The sequence below is a fragment of the Siphateles boraxobius genome, unplaced genomic scaffold (genome assembly GCF_051911475.1).
Source record: "Siphateles boraxobius isolate OS27281-9 unplaced genomic scaffold, OSU_SipBor_1 53, whole genome shotgun sequence".
Lineage (NCBI taxonomy): Eukaryota > Metazoa > Chordata > Actinopteri > Cypriniformes > Leuciscidae > Siphateles > Siphateles boraxobius.
The window spans coordinates 10,860,373-10,874,328 of record NW_027509175.1 but is presented as its reverse complement, the minus strand read 5'-3'; the positions used below and the strand labels follow the sequence as shown (position 1 = coordinate 10,874,328).

The following is a 13,956-nucleotide window of genomic DNA, read 5'->3' as shown; positions in this document are numbered from 1 at the left end:
GCTTAGATTAAGCCAGGATTAGGCTTTAGTTTAATTAGGACATTTAAGTAGCTTTTATAAACATGCCTTTGGGGAAAAAAATACTGCTGTGCATCTTGAGACAAAACAATGGCAGTGACATATTTTAAGATCAGTGCAAGTTGCTTTCAGTTAAAACAGCTCAACCATGCATTTTAGTCTGGGACTAGTTTAAGACTTGTCTGTGAAACTGGGGGCAAATGTCTTAAAAATTTAAATAAATTTTGCAGCTGTTATGCATAATTATATTTTCGGTTTTGTCACTTTAATGGTATTACATTGGCCTATATGTTAAGAGTATTATTCATGCTCAAAACTGGTATGATTTAATCTACTCAACAACAAAAAAATACTCTTTATATTCAATATTTAATAAATACAAGTAGCAGGGGCTGTGATTAATTTTAATAAATGGGTTTTGGTGAGTGGAAAACTGTGTTTCCAATAAACTGCATTGGTCATTTAAAATTATAATTTATATTATTTAAAAATAGGCTGATACGATATAACAATGCATATATTTTTATATAAGTCTGACTGCCCTGAATCAATAAAACACACCATAGTTTATGTTGTTATGTTTTATGACATATGCATGTATTGTTCAACCAGTCGTTTGCCTTTGAAGTTCGCATCTTCTATCTTTTTCTTGTCATAAAAATATGTGAAATTCTTCACAGGATGTAAAAAAAATACTATATACCGAAGTTACAACCCAAGTGTTGTACAACCAAATCATAAATTCTTTGACTTCCACTCCTGACTGTTTTTCAACACATTTAATGACCTGCTTAAAAGAAACACTCTTTACTTTTCTATGGCCCAAAATTAGCATAAAGTATTCTATTATTAAGTTACTGCATTGTACTCTTATATTTTCTAACGCAATATGTTTTACTGTCAGGCTAAATACAAGTTGTCTTCATTAGGAACAATATTTTTGTTTTGTATTTGTTTATCATTTCAAACATAATTTAGTGAAATACTTTTTGTTAAAAGTGTGATTGTTTTATTTTTATTTTGCATGGCTTGTATCAGATATTTGGTGATAAATGCTAGGCCTACTGTAAAAACGCTTGATGCTGTGGGAATTTGGCTCCGTTTATTGAGATGAAATCATCATGTCAATCTCTCTGAGCTGTTCATGCTCTGCTGCATCTCAAGAGGACACATTTGAAAGGAGGAGGACAAAACGAAGAGCCTCTAATGCTTTCAAATGACGTGACGTGCTGTCAAAACGCAAGGTGTGCAAGAGGCGCCATCTATTGGTGTGTTTGCAAAGATAAACGCCATGATCTTTCATTCAAGTTCAAGCCCATACTCTTTTCTTCTTCTCCTCCTTGTTTTTCTGCGTTTCTGTTTGTGCTTGGCTGTGTGTTTTGTGAACTGTATATTTACAATAAAGTGTGCTAATGCATTAGCATTTCTATTAAATTCTTTATTTATAATACATATATTTTTTATTAAAACACAAAAAAACACTTCCTTGAGCGTCGTTAAAGTGGGAGTGTCATTTGATCTAAAAACTACATTTCCCATCATGCGTTTACACGGATAAAACTAATGCAACCACGTGTTTTCATTAACAGCGCGCGGTGCACGAGACATTACAGCACATCTCTCAAATTTACTCAGCATTACTTGCAGCATGGCATCTGAACTAGGTAATCTTATGTCGTTTTTACTTTCTTCACGTTTCTGCTTGCAAATCAAAATACTTTTCGTTGGGTTTGTTTTTGTTGGATGATGTAGTACGTTGATCCGTCACAGCCTTTTTTTTTAACCATTAACTTCAATATCAGGTTTAGAAAAGAGTAATTAGTTCCCATTCTGACCACTGATCTGATATCTTACTTGTAATAATAAAACAACAACAACAACCCAAAAGCACCGTGGTAATACCATGGTTTTTTGACACTGTCTGAATTTTACAGTAACGTTACCATAGTATCAACGTACTATAGTATTGTTTTGAGGGTAAATAATGATAGCACTTACCAGATGTACCATGGTTTTTGGAACAAGATACCATGGTATTCTTCGAATTGTGTTAGGGTATCATGTGTATACAATGATGCATGAATTAATTATTTTTCTTTTTTGCATGAAGTTTAGTATCATAGTATGTATCAGAGTAACGTTACCATGCTTTTACCGCCCGAAACGATTACTATCTATACCATGTTACTTCCAAAGTAATTATTTACCATACTTATTTACTGTAGTACCATGGTATCAACATACTATGGTATTTTCATTATATTCCGTCTTTGTTTTGCTTTATTGAGAAATCTGGTTTTGTGCAAAAGTGATGTGTCGTGTAATTGAAGTAACGTTACAGTCCTGCTGCAGTTGTAAAAATATCAGATGTGTATTTTCAGCTGCATGCACAGTTTATGATTGTCTGTCTAATTGATTTGACTAAATGGCGGTCTCTTTCAGCTTTGCTGAGTGTGTCGGATAAGACTGGACTGGTGGAGTTTGCCAAGCGACTGGTATCAGTGGGTCTGTCATTAGTGGCATCAGGAGGCACCGCCAAAACTCTCCGAGATGCTGGACTCGCTGTCAGGTCAGACATCTTTTACCACATGCCATTTCATTTCAAACTTATTCATAGTTGCTGTGAATACTAAATCTTACAGATATAGTAAATAATGATAATAAAGGGCTAGTTAATGTAAACTCTTTTTTTCATACAGGGATGTATCCGAGCTCACTGGATTTCCTGAGATGCTTGGAGGAAGAGTCAAGACCCTTCATCCCGCTGTCCATGCTGGCATTTTGGCTAGACAAACTCACTCTGATAAGGCTGACATGGAAAAACTAGGGTTTAGTCTTGTCAGGTAACACTGTGTTCAGTAAGAAGAAGATTCTAATCCTATGTAATAATAACATGGTACTTGTTTAGCAAGTTCTGCTTTATAGATTTTAAATCAGGTCATGGTATTTCATGAATGATTGTCATGTGCCACCAGAACAAGATATAATCCGGTTAAGTGGTGCTAACATGCTTTCCATTGGTTTTTTGTTTGAAGTAGAGACTCAGCATTGCTAATCTAATCACTGATAATTCAAATATTGCTGCTGTGGTGTGACCAACAGTCTTGATCCCACTTAGACAGGGTCATATGAGCAGCACTGTGTATGGGTAGTAATGATACAATCCAGGCAGATCAGACTTGTAGTCTGGATGTTTTTGTATACTAGCCAGTCAATAATTTTTAAACGATTGCATCAAGAGAAAAGTCAGTAGTACCTAATGTTGATGTAAACTTGTGTTCCTCAAGAGTGGCTGTGTGCAACCTTTACCCGTTTGTGAAGACTGTTGCATCCCCCAGTGTGACCGTGGAAGACGCTGTTGAGCAGATCGACATCGGTCAGTATCGTGTTAATTGTTCACAGGGTTTTAATTTGGGGGTTAATAATTGACCCTTTATTTAGTATTTCCCTTGACTTGAATTCAACAATGCCATTCTTTTGTACGTTTAAAGTGTTAACAAATTTGATAATTTCCTACTTTTAAATGTTGGGTAGAGTGACAATTATAAGAGTGTAATGGTAAACTACCTGTAAATTATGCATTTATATTTCTGTTTAGGTTAAATTTAGTCATTTTAGTACTTAAACTAGAAAATTAGAAACGTGACCACGGCAAATAACTGAAATAAAAAGTTAGTTTTTCATCTAATATTTATACTTTACTCTATAAGTTTTATTTCATTTAATGACATTTTTTTAAATAGTTTTAGTTAACAATGCCGATTTTATGGTAGCCTTTATTGTATTTAGTATTGAATTTATTATTTGTAACGTATTGAACTTCTGGGAATTGTGCTTGATTTTCATGAAAATGTCATATAAAAGGATTTATCCTTATCTGATTTATTTTATTGTCTCTTATTTCACCATTAACCTTACAATCATATTTAGGTGGAGTTACTCTTCTTCGAGCGGCAGCTAAGAATCACGCCAGAGTCACTGTCGTCTGTGATCCTTCCGATTACAATGTTGTTGCCAAGGAAATGGAATCTTCCGACAACCATGATACCACAATGGAAACACGCAAAACTCTTGCACTCAAGGTAACGGTGACGATCCTATCTGAGAGGAGATTTGATTAAGCTTTGACGACGCATTGAACTTTGTCCACATCCAAAACTCAGTGAATCCCACCTGACGTGACCTGAACCCAGTGAAATCTGGAGGAAAATTAAAAATGGATAGATGCAAAACATATTCTATAAATATAGATAAATAGACAGGCTTTAATTTTGTTCTCCTTTCATTCCAATTCTAAATGAATTTAATGTGTACACATGCTATGTTACTGAGTAGCTAATGCTCTGATTTGTATGGTAAATCATGTTCAGACCTGAATTTATATTTGTTGTTACCATTAAACAATAGACTTGCTCATAATCCCTTTTACCTCAAATAAACAGTCAGTATGGTCTAATAATCATAATATAACTTAATCAAATCTAATATTTTTAGAACAATGTTTCTCAACTCCACTCCTAGAGTCCCACCTACCAGAATGTTTTAGATGTCTCTGATTAAACTATTGGACTTCTTGGTGTGGTGAATAGGAAAACCTCTAAAACGTTCTGGGAGGTGGATCTTGAGGACTGGAATTTTAAATGATCAAGGGTTTCACAACTGCCAATTTTGGTCCCACATTTTAAATAGCTGATGCATTTGTGTCAATTGTCAATTTTATGTATGTAATTGTATGTCGTCTCTGCTGTTGTTATATTATTGTTAGGGGTGTGACGGTTATTATATAACCGTGAGACCGACGGTTATAGTTGAACACCGTCATTAGAACTCTATAACCGCCAAAACCGTGTTATTAATTTTTTTTTGCAAATTTTTTTTTTTTTATCAGAGAATGTTTAAATACTAATATCAGCTTACGGGAGAAACGGAGGCGGAGTTAGTGGTGGTGCTTCTGCTACTGCTGGAGATGATTCGGGAGAAATCTCTGCCCCTTTACCGATCAGAGCGCGCGCTGACACGGAGTAAAGCCTTGTTTATACTCGACGTGTCCGTTTATTTTACTGTACCATAGCAACCATATTTTACCATAGTCCGCACGAGCGCGAAGGTGCGCGTTGGGTGCGCAAGACCGGCCAGACCCCATTTCGCATTGCTGTGTGCACAGCTTTTTTTTTGTAACAGCGCGCGCGGCGCCGCATCCGAGGATGAACGACTTCAAGCTGAATCTGCACGAGCATGTACGTCTCAACGCACCGGCACCCTTGCGCGTCTAAATTGTAGTTCATTGCAAAGATTTTTTTGTTAAGGTTTTGTTTACTGTGTGTGATTTATTTAATGGAAAACACATTCACTTCTAGTCGTCTTGCTGTTCATTTAAATAAACATAGAGTAAGTAGATCAGTGTCTGCTCCTTTATTCAAACTAAATTGTCCTATAATAACTCCCCCCCCCCCCCCCCCTCCCAATTATCGTACAATATTCATTTGTATAATATTAGCCACCCTTCTCTCTAGTGTTGTCACGATAACAAAATTATTGTTTCGATACCGATACCAAGTCAAGAATTGCGATTTCGATACTTTTTCTGAAAAGGGAGAAACACTCTCAAATATCATTGCTGTGCTTTATTTTAAAACCGGGACAACATTCTAATCATAGGCTATAACACGCTAGTGTTGTCAAGAAGAAAATTATGACTTTGATACGATACCAGGAAAAATACCTTGATACCATGGGGAAAAAAAACGAAAACAGTAAAAGTAACTGAAAAATATGACAGAACTTACAATTCATTGTTTTATAAATTAATTTAAAAAAACTTTGTTCCTCCGACTTTTTGACCATTCCCTCCCCTTTATTAAATAAAATAATAATAATTAGCAAGTGCCGGTGTGTACACATCCTTACAAAGATGTTTGCAACATTGACATTATTATCAATCATTAACATTTGCTAACCTTTCACAATTCTGAACAGGTTGGGATGACCAAAATCTTATTTAATATTTTTTTCATTTAATTTTATAATTACAATATAGATATTTAATTTAATTGTATCTTTGTTATTAAAAATAAGCAAAAATCAAATGACAAACAATATGACATACTATAAGAGACAAATAAAATAAACAGTGCTTCATTTCTTTTTTTGAATGCTAGGCTACTGTTAAATGGATCTAGTACTTTAGCTGAAAAAAATAAAGTCTTCCCTCTATAAATGAACTATAGACTGATTCTTAATAAATATATCAATTTATTGTCCCGCGCTTTATTTTCTCACGCATGCATGTTTCGCTGTGCGTATATATTTTACTGTTCTTCTTCCGTTGTTTAGTGAATGAAAACAGTGGAAGCACAGCTCTGCACACACATCATGACTAATACAATTTTAAATCGTACCGATTTTAATAGCTGGGTATCGCGATACCTTTCTAGTACCGGTGTATTGTGCAACACTACTTCTCTCTAGACGTCTCTCTGCATCTGTTCTTGATAAACCCATCAATCTGATTAAGGGTTACTATTTTAAGATAGACAATTACTCAATTTCAGTTGTTGAAATGCCTTTTTGTGTGAATTTGTATTTGTAAAATCTCAGGCCTTCACACACACCGCTCAGTACGACGAGGCCATCTCTGATTACTTCAGACGTGAATATAGTCGAGGAATTTCCCAGCTGCCTTTGCGATACGGCATGAATCCCCATCAAGCTCCTGCTCAGCTCTACACTACACGCCCAGCACTTCCACTCTCTGGTATATTTGATCGCGTATGCTACTACCAGACAGATATTCAACCACGAAAGTTATGATATTAATGTTCCTCTCCATTTCTGACTGTGCCTCAGTTCTGAATGGATCTCCAGGCTTCATTAACCTGTGTGACACTCTGAACGCCTGGCAGCTGGTGAGAGAGTTGAAGAGAGCTCTTGGTTTGCCAGCCGCCACTTCATTTAAACACGTCAGCCCTGCAGGTATGAACACAAACTTGCTTCCCAGATGCCAGGAAAGTTTTGGCCCTGTTTACAGCTGGAATTAAGATGTGTTTAGGTCGATCGGATCACAAGTAGATGAGGCAGACAGATTCCCATTTACATCTGTCATCTACATCGTCTCTTTTGTCCATTTTCAACCACTTCTGTCCTGATTTCTTCGAGGGGAGGGTCTATGGGCGAGTAAATGTATGGGCTTTTTCAGGTCTTTCGATCTATGGACAAAATAAGCTCACACAAACATATGAATGCAAAAGGAGATAATGGAAAACACACTGAGAGCAACAGCTTTAGTTTCTGCTTTGACAGCCACAAGACCAGCCGAACGCTGAGAGTATGTGTTGGAAATGGAAATTGGAAAAAGAGAATATTGCGCTTGGTACATTTTTCATCTTCAAACCAAACTTGGGTCTTCAGCTGACAAAGTTTAAATCCTGTTTGACTAGTGCGCTTCCCATAATATTTACGCAGTAGGCAGTCTTTTAATGTCTGTTCAAACACATTTGACCGCATGAGGGTCTACACCACAAAAGGGATTCGGTTGAATGCGTTTTTGACTACCTCTGGAAGTGGACAATGTCAGAATGTTTTACACCCCTTTGTATTCAGCGTCGTCCACTTATGATCCAATCGACCAAAACACATCTTCATACCAGGGGCCTGTACCATGATGGTAGTTGAACAAACTCAGGGTTACAGGATTAGTTTCGAGTTGACAAAACCAAACCATTCCAACCAGGCTTTGTTGGTACCATCATGCTGATCAACTTTCTGTGTCAACTCAGGCTTTGATCCTGAATTTAGGAGTTTAGGTGTGACCAGTAGCGAACAGCCAATCACATGCTGAGAAAGAGTGAAACTGAGATTAATTTCTCATGAGAGAAGCAGCACGATTCACTTCTCTTCTGCAGAATATTAAGAATATTAAAAAAAGTTAAGAATTTTAGCAAATTTACACTAAAAGAAAAAACTAAAAAATAAAAGAAAAAGTCTTCAGTGCAAGTAAAATTGGAAGTTAGTTTATACAATTGATAAAAGTATTGAGAGAATTGAACTTTTAAGCTAATTTAATAGCTTTATCTATTGATTCTAAAGCGTATTAATATTACCTTTTATATATTTATTCATTTAAACTATGCGTGGAGAAACAGGTGGAGGGACTTTATCGCATCATACATGTCACTTTGCTCACAGCTGATTGGTCCAAGTTCGGTTTGCAACCTCTTACCTGGAACATAACCTGCCCCGGACCAGTTTGGCCGTGGAGCGTAAGTTACTATGACGATGAACACTGCTAAAAGCCAAACCACTTTCATGGTGCCTAAAACCTAGGGTTGCCGCAAACGAAACTAAACATACCTGGCTAGCCACCTAAACCCGGCTTCATGCTATAGGCCCCAGGTGTAAACAGGACCTTTGTTGTAGAGTTTCAGAAAGGATCTCAAACAAATTTTCACATTTAGGAGCTGCAGTTGGCGTCCCATTGAGTGAAGACGAGGCAAAGGTGTGTATGGTGAATGACATGCTCAAGGATCTCACCCCTCTTTCCACCGCATATGCCAGAGCCAGAGGTGAACCATCTCTCCACACTTCATTTTCAAACCAGTAGCATTAATCTTCAGTGTAGTTTGGCATGTGTAAGCCTAAAATAAGTATGGATAAATCTAAAAAATGTCTTGTAGGTTCTGACAGGATGTCCTCCTTTGGAGATTTCATTGCTTTGTCTGACGTCTGTGACGTCCCGACTGCTAAGATCATCTCCAGAGAGGTGTGTGAGAGAGAAACGAAGAATAACTTTGTCATTCATCACTAAGAGTTCATATTCTCTCAAAGCATTAGCCTCTTATTTAGCAAATTCTTGATGCATTTATTTATTTACCGTACTCAACTTTGACCATTTTTTTAAGGTGTCAGATGGTATCGTTGCTCCTGGTTATGAGGAGGAAGCACTGCGAATTCTTTCCAAAAAGAAGAATGGAAACTATTGTGTCCTTCGGGTAAATCACGATTATTGATTGATTAAAGAGACCGTCCAAAAATAGTCTGAAAACTATTCTTCTATGTTATCCAAGTTTGCTCCACGTTTTCACATTGCATTGTCTTTTTGGTCAAAACAGCACTTACAAAAAAGAAACTGTTGGGGTTAGTGATTCTGTACCTTGGTACTTTATTATAATAATACCGATTATCCTGGGTGAATAGTGAATTTAGTATGGAAGTAATGCTCTCCAAGGCTGCATTTATTTGATTTAAAAATACTGTTCACAGCGAAAATATTGTGAAATATTACAATTTAAAATAAGTTTTTTATATTCATATATTTTAAAATTTAATTTATACAAGGATGGCGAAGCTGAATTTTTATGCTGATAATGATCCTTCAGAAATCAATCTAATATGCTTATTTGCTGCTCAAGCATATTATCAATGTTAAGAACAGTTGTGCTGATTTGTCGAAACAATGATGCATTTTTTTCAGGATTCAAAAGAATTGCATTTATAGATTTCAAGTACTCCAAGGTTACTGAAAAGAATGGCCCTTATGCTTCAACACAGCTCTGTCACTCTAAGCCTTCATTATGTATGTCTTGCTCAATTAGATGGATCCTGACTATGAACCGGATGAAGACGAGGTGAGGGTGCTGTTTGGTTTGAACCTCAAACAAAAGAGGAATGGAGCCGTCATTGATAAAAAGCTTTTCAGCAACATTGTGTCAAAAGGCAAGGTGAGAAACTCCATTAATGCTGTCATGTTTGTTTAGAAAGTTCTGATTTTGGTTGCACTTTATTTTACAGTACATGTGTACTTATGTGTACTTGCCTAAATAGAAACTAGGTAATACAAGGTAACTTCATGGGTTAAGGTTTGGTTGGGGAACAGGACTGTCAATTGTTCAGGTTTTTTTCAGTATTTGATTTGGTTAACACCTTTAGCATAGGTAAAGTTTTTAATGTTACGTTTTGGGGGCGTGAAACAATTTTCTGTAGTAAATGTTGGTCACGATTTTATCAATTGGGATTTGATTGGACTGTGGAAGGATGAGTTATTATATTAGCTTATCATTTTCAACATAGAAAATGTGATTTTGGTCTCATTGCAGCTCTCTGAGAGTGCTCTTCGAGACCTCATTGTAGCCAGTATCGCAGTGAAGTACACTCAGTCCAACTCTGTGTGTTATGCAAAGGATGGTCAGGTAACCAAAAAAATAAAAATAAATGAAAAATGCCATTTTAAACCATGAAAATTAATTGTAAACATCATTATTATGGTTTGTGTTTGTTAGGTGATTGGCATTGGCGCTGGGCAGCAGTCTCGTATCCACTGCACTCGGCTGGCCGGAGACAAGGCTGATAACTGGTGGCTCAGGCACCATCCCAGAGTGCTTAATATGAAATTCCGCAGCGGAGTTAAGCGTGCAGAGATGGCTAATGCCATCGATCAGTATGTCAGTGGAACAATTGGAGAGGTATTGTATCCAAAAATTGGTCATTTGTACTATGCATATATTAGCCAGCCTAATTAATCAGATGATATTTGGCTGTTTTGAGATTTATCTACATCAGCCAACAACCATGCATACTTGACCAGATCTTTCAGAGAATGCAAATTGTCTTTTTCAAATCATTGTGTGAAATTTCAGGAGTTATTGTGCAAAAGAAGTGTTCATTTGTTCTCACTTTTTTTGTTATAATTTGGGATCATGAAATAGTGTTTGTCAGAATCGTCCAAATATATAACAGTCAAGAAATGTCTGGTTCGTTTCACCCCAAAATACATATCTAATATAAAGATAATGATGCTTGAAATTAGGGCTGCAACAACTAATCGATAAAATCGATTATAATCGATTATGAAAATCGTTGTCAACGAATGTCATTATCGATTAGTTGGTCTGCTTACGTCACGGGGAGCGTTTACTGGTACGCACACACACGCAAGGTCTCTCTCCCTCAGGCGCTCCGCCGAGCGCGCGCGCTACACGGTTTGGAGCAGTCTCTTCTGTCTCGCATGCGCGCTCTTGCTTGCGCGCTCTAGATTTCGGGAGTTTGAACTAATTCGCGGGCATCAGGGAGCCGCAATCAATATGCGGGGGACTTCCGGGATGTCTGTATTTTGTCTCGAGCATCAGGTTGTGCAATCAGTTCGCTCGCAACGTAAGTGATGGATTAAAATAGCGCTACCGCAGAAATAGGTTAAATTAAAACGGTCTTTACAAAGTGAAGCATTAAATACAAAGGCAGTTAATAACAGCAGCAGTAAAATATTGTTTTTTTAGTCACTGTACTCAGTGGTTTTCAGCGAATGCTTGTGCACTAATGCATAATTTCTCCTGTCCTTTACTCAAGCCTGTTAGCTTGCTGGGTAACGTTACCTCCATTCCGTTCTCTTTTTATAGCATTTGTCTACTAAGTTTTAATTGTTTTTCAAACGCGATCTACTGCGGCTCTACGGTCACACAATTGTTTTCAGTCTTTCTATATTTATTTATTCAATTTATCCTTATATTATATTCTTTTATATATTATATATATAATATATATTATATTCTTTATCCTTATATTCCTTGTATATAATTAATTTTAAATAAAAATTAAATGAATTATATATTTTAGATGTTTTTAGTTTGTTTTAAGTTCAGATATTCACATCTGAACAACATGTCTGTGGAAATTTGTTTTAACAAAAATTGTGTTAAAACATAATATGTTGGATATCATTTTTTTAACAATAATCATGTTTGTCAACTTGCCATCAGCAATTATCATTAAAAACAATGCAAATATTGATATTAGTAAAACTCAATGTGTGGCTTTTGCACTTTTTAAAGTACACTTTTACACATAACTACCCTGATTTACGGTTTTATTTAGTTATAATAAAAAAAAAATCTAATTTAATTTCTATCCGATTAATCGAAAAAATAATCGTCCGATTAATCGATTATCAAAATAATCGTTAGTTGCAGCCCTACTTGAAATTACAGAATTTGGTAGGAAAATGTGCTTAATTGTGAGAATGTCACTGTTTTATTTCATATGATGATTATTATTAATATACCTGGTCCCTCAACCTATAAAGGGCATCAGAAACAAAAACTGAAAATGCAAATCTTTGAAGTGATAGTCATTTCTATCAGTGATAGAAATAATTGTTTTGCCCAGTTTCACAGACTAGGCTTAAAAGCTAGTCCCTGACTAAAATGCATGTTTAAGCTGTTTTAATTAAAAGCCACTTGCACTGACATCTCTTTAAATATATCGGTGCTATTGTTTTGTCTGATGATGAAGAGGATTTTTTTTTTCTAAGGCATGTTTATAAAAGCTACTTAAATGTCATAGTTTTTATCTAAGTCTTACTCCTGGCTTAATCTAAGCCCTAACTGTGAAACCAGGCCTATGTGTCAATATTTCTGCCGATTCCTGAGGAGGTTTTCTGATGACATTTAATTTGTACTTCAGGGTCCAGATATGGAGGCTTGGAAGGCTCTGTTTGAGGAGATTCCTGAGCCTCTGTCAGAGGTAGAGAAGAGGAACTGGATCAGTTCTCTGCAGGCTGTGGCCCTCAGCTCTGATGCTTTCTTTCCCTTCCGGGACAATGTTGACCGTGCCAAACGGGTAAACACCCTCCCCTAGTTACCAAGCTTAAATCATTGTTTCCATATTTATGCACCTCATTTATCCATGCACACTTGTATACTTGTCACCAAAGGGATTTGTTGCTATATTATACGTTTAAATGCCTATACTTAGAAAATTGTCACTTTTATATGCAGTTCATTTTCTATCTTGTGTATGGTTTTAGAGTGGTGTGGAATATATTGCCGCCCCCTCTGGTTCTACTGCTGATGAGGTGGTCATCAATGCCTGCAATGAGCTGGGTATTACCCTGGTGCACACCAACATCCGTCTCTTCCATCACTGAAAAACACTACACAACATCCAGTTGAATACAAATAACCAACCATTTTCACTGTTACAGAGGATTAGGGTTTCTTTCTTTTTAGATGTACATCTTTTACTGTAATTGCTAGTTTCTACCCATAACCAACCGTTTTCACTGTTACAGAGGACTAGGGTTTCTTTCTTTTTAGATGTACATCTTTTACTGTAATTCCTAGTTTCTACCCATATGTCATAACTTAGCCCAATAGCTAGTCTGTCCACTCACTAGTTTAAATATTAGAATTGTTGAGTTTCTCTTTTGTTGCTGCTAAATAGTTAGGAACATTCTTCACGCATTGCTTACTGATACACTAATAAGATGATCCATTCCTGTTCATTTTATTATAATAATGTTTTCTTTGCATAATTTCTGCCATGCTGTCCTTATTTTTTCTGCAACATTTACAATATGAAATCGCCTCCATACTCTTTCTGATGCATTCCATTGTGCTGTCTTGAATGTCTCATGAGCATTACAAAATAAAAAATAAAAAATTGAGTACAATAGTTTCTCAAAGATTCCATCAAGGGTTTATTTGCATTTATTGACATGTTTTGTTTTTTGCAATGTTTACTTTAGAATCTCACTCCAAAAGAATTTGATTTGTGAAATTTTATACAAACAATTTGTCATGAGTTTTGCAATATCAAAAAAGTATATTTAACAGTAACAAATACTTATGACATTGACAGTCAAATGCAACAAATAACATTCTATACAAGCACACTTCTGAATGAAGGGATAGTAAAAAAAATTGCAAATTAACATACAGTATCAATCTAAAAACAGTGCTGACTCTAAGTAATCAATGAGCCATGTGGGGGTGAAAAAAAGATTATCAAATTTAGACTTGGTATTTGGTACCCCAGTGGTGCTCTAACATTCTAATAAAACAGTGCTTTTCTCCCCTACTAACGTATGTCTCAGATTTGCCTATTTCAATTAATAAAGGTTAAAATCTGTTAAAAAAATACTAGTAAAGTAGTTTTTTTTTTTTGTAATTT

General features: G+C 36.0%; 1 protein-coding gene across 1 annotated transcript; it reads left to right on the top strand.

Moving 5' to 3' along the window:
• Positions 1-1,543: 1,543 nt before the first annotated feature.
• atic (5-aminoimidazole-4-carboxamide ribonucleotide formyltransferase/IMP cyclohydrolase) lies at positions 1,544-13,475 on the top strand. Its single transcript, XM_077205390.1, has 15 exons — positions 1,544-1,682; positions 2,461-2,587; positions 2,718-2,861; positions 3,306-3,394; positions 3,949-4,100; positions 6,616-6,772; positions 6,865-6,990; positions 8,472-8,579; positions 8,691-8,776; positions 8,916-9,005; positions 9,609-9,734; positions 10,110-10,202; positions 10,293-10,475; positions 12,469-12,624; positions 12,812-13,475. The coding sequence occupies exons 1-15, from the start codon at positions 1,667-1,669 to the stop codon at positions 12,929-12,931; spliced, it is 1,773 nt and encodes a 590-aa protein (XP_077061505.1). The 5' UTR covers positions 1,544-1,666; the 3' UTR covers positions 12,932-13,475.
• Positions 13,476-13,956: the final 481 nt, after the last annotated feature.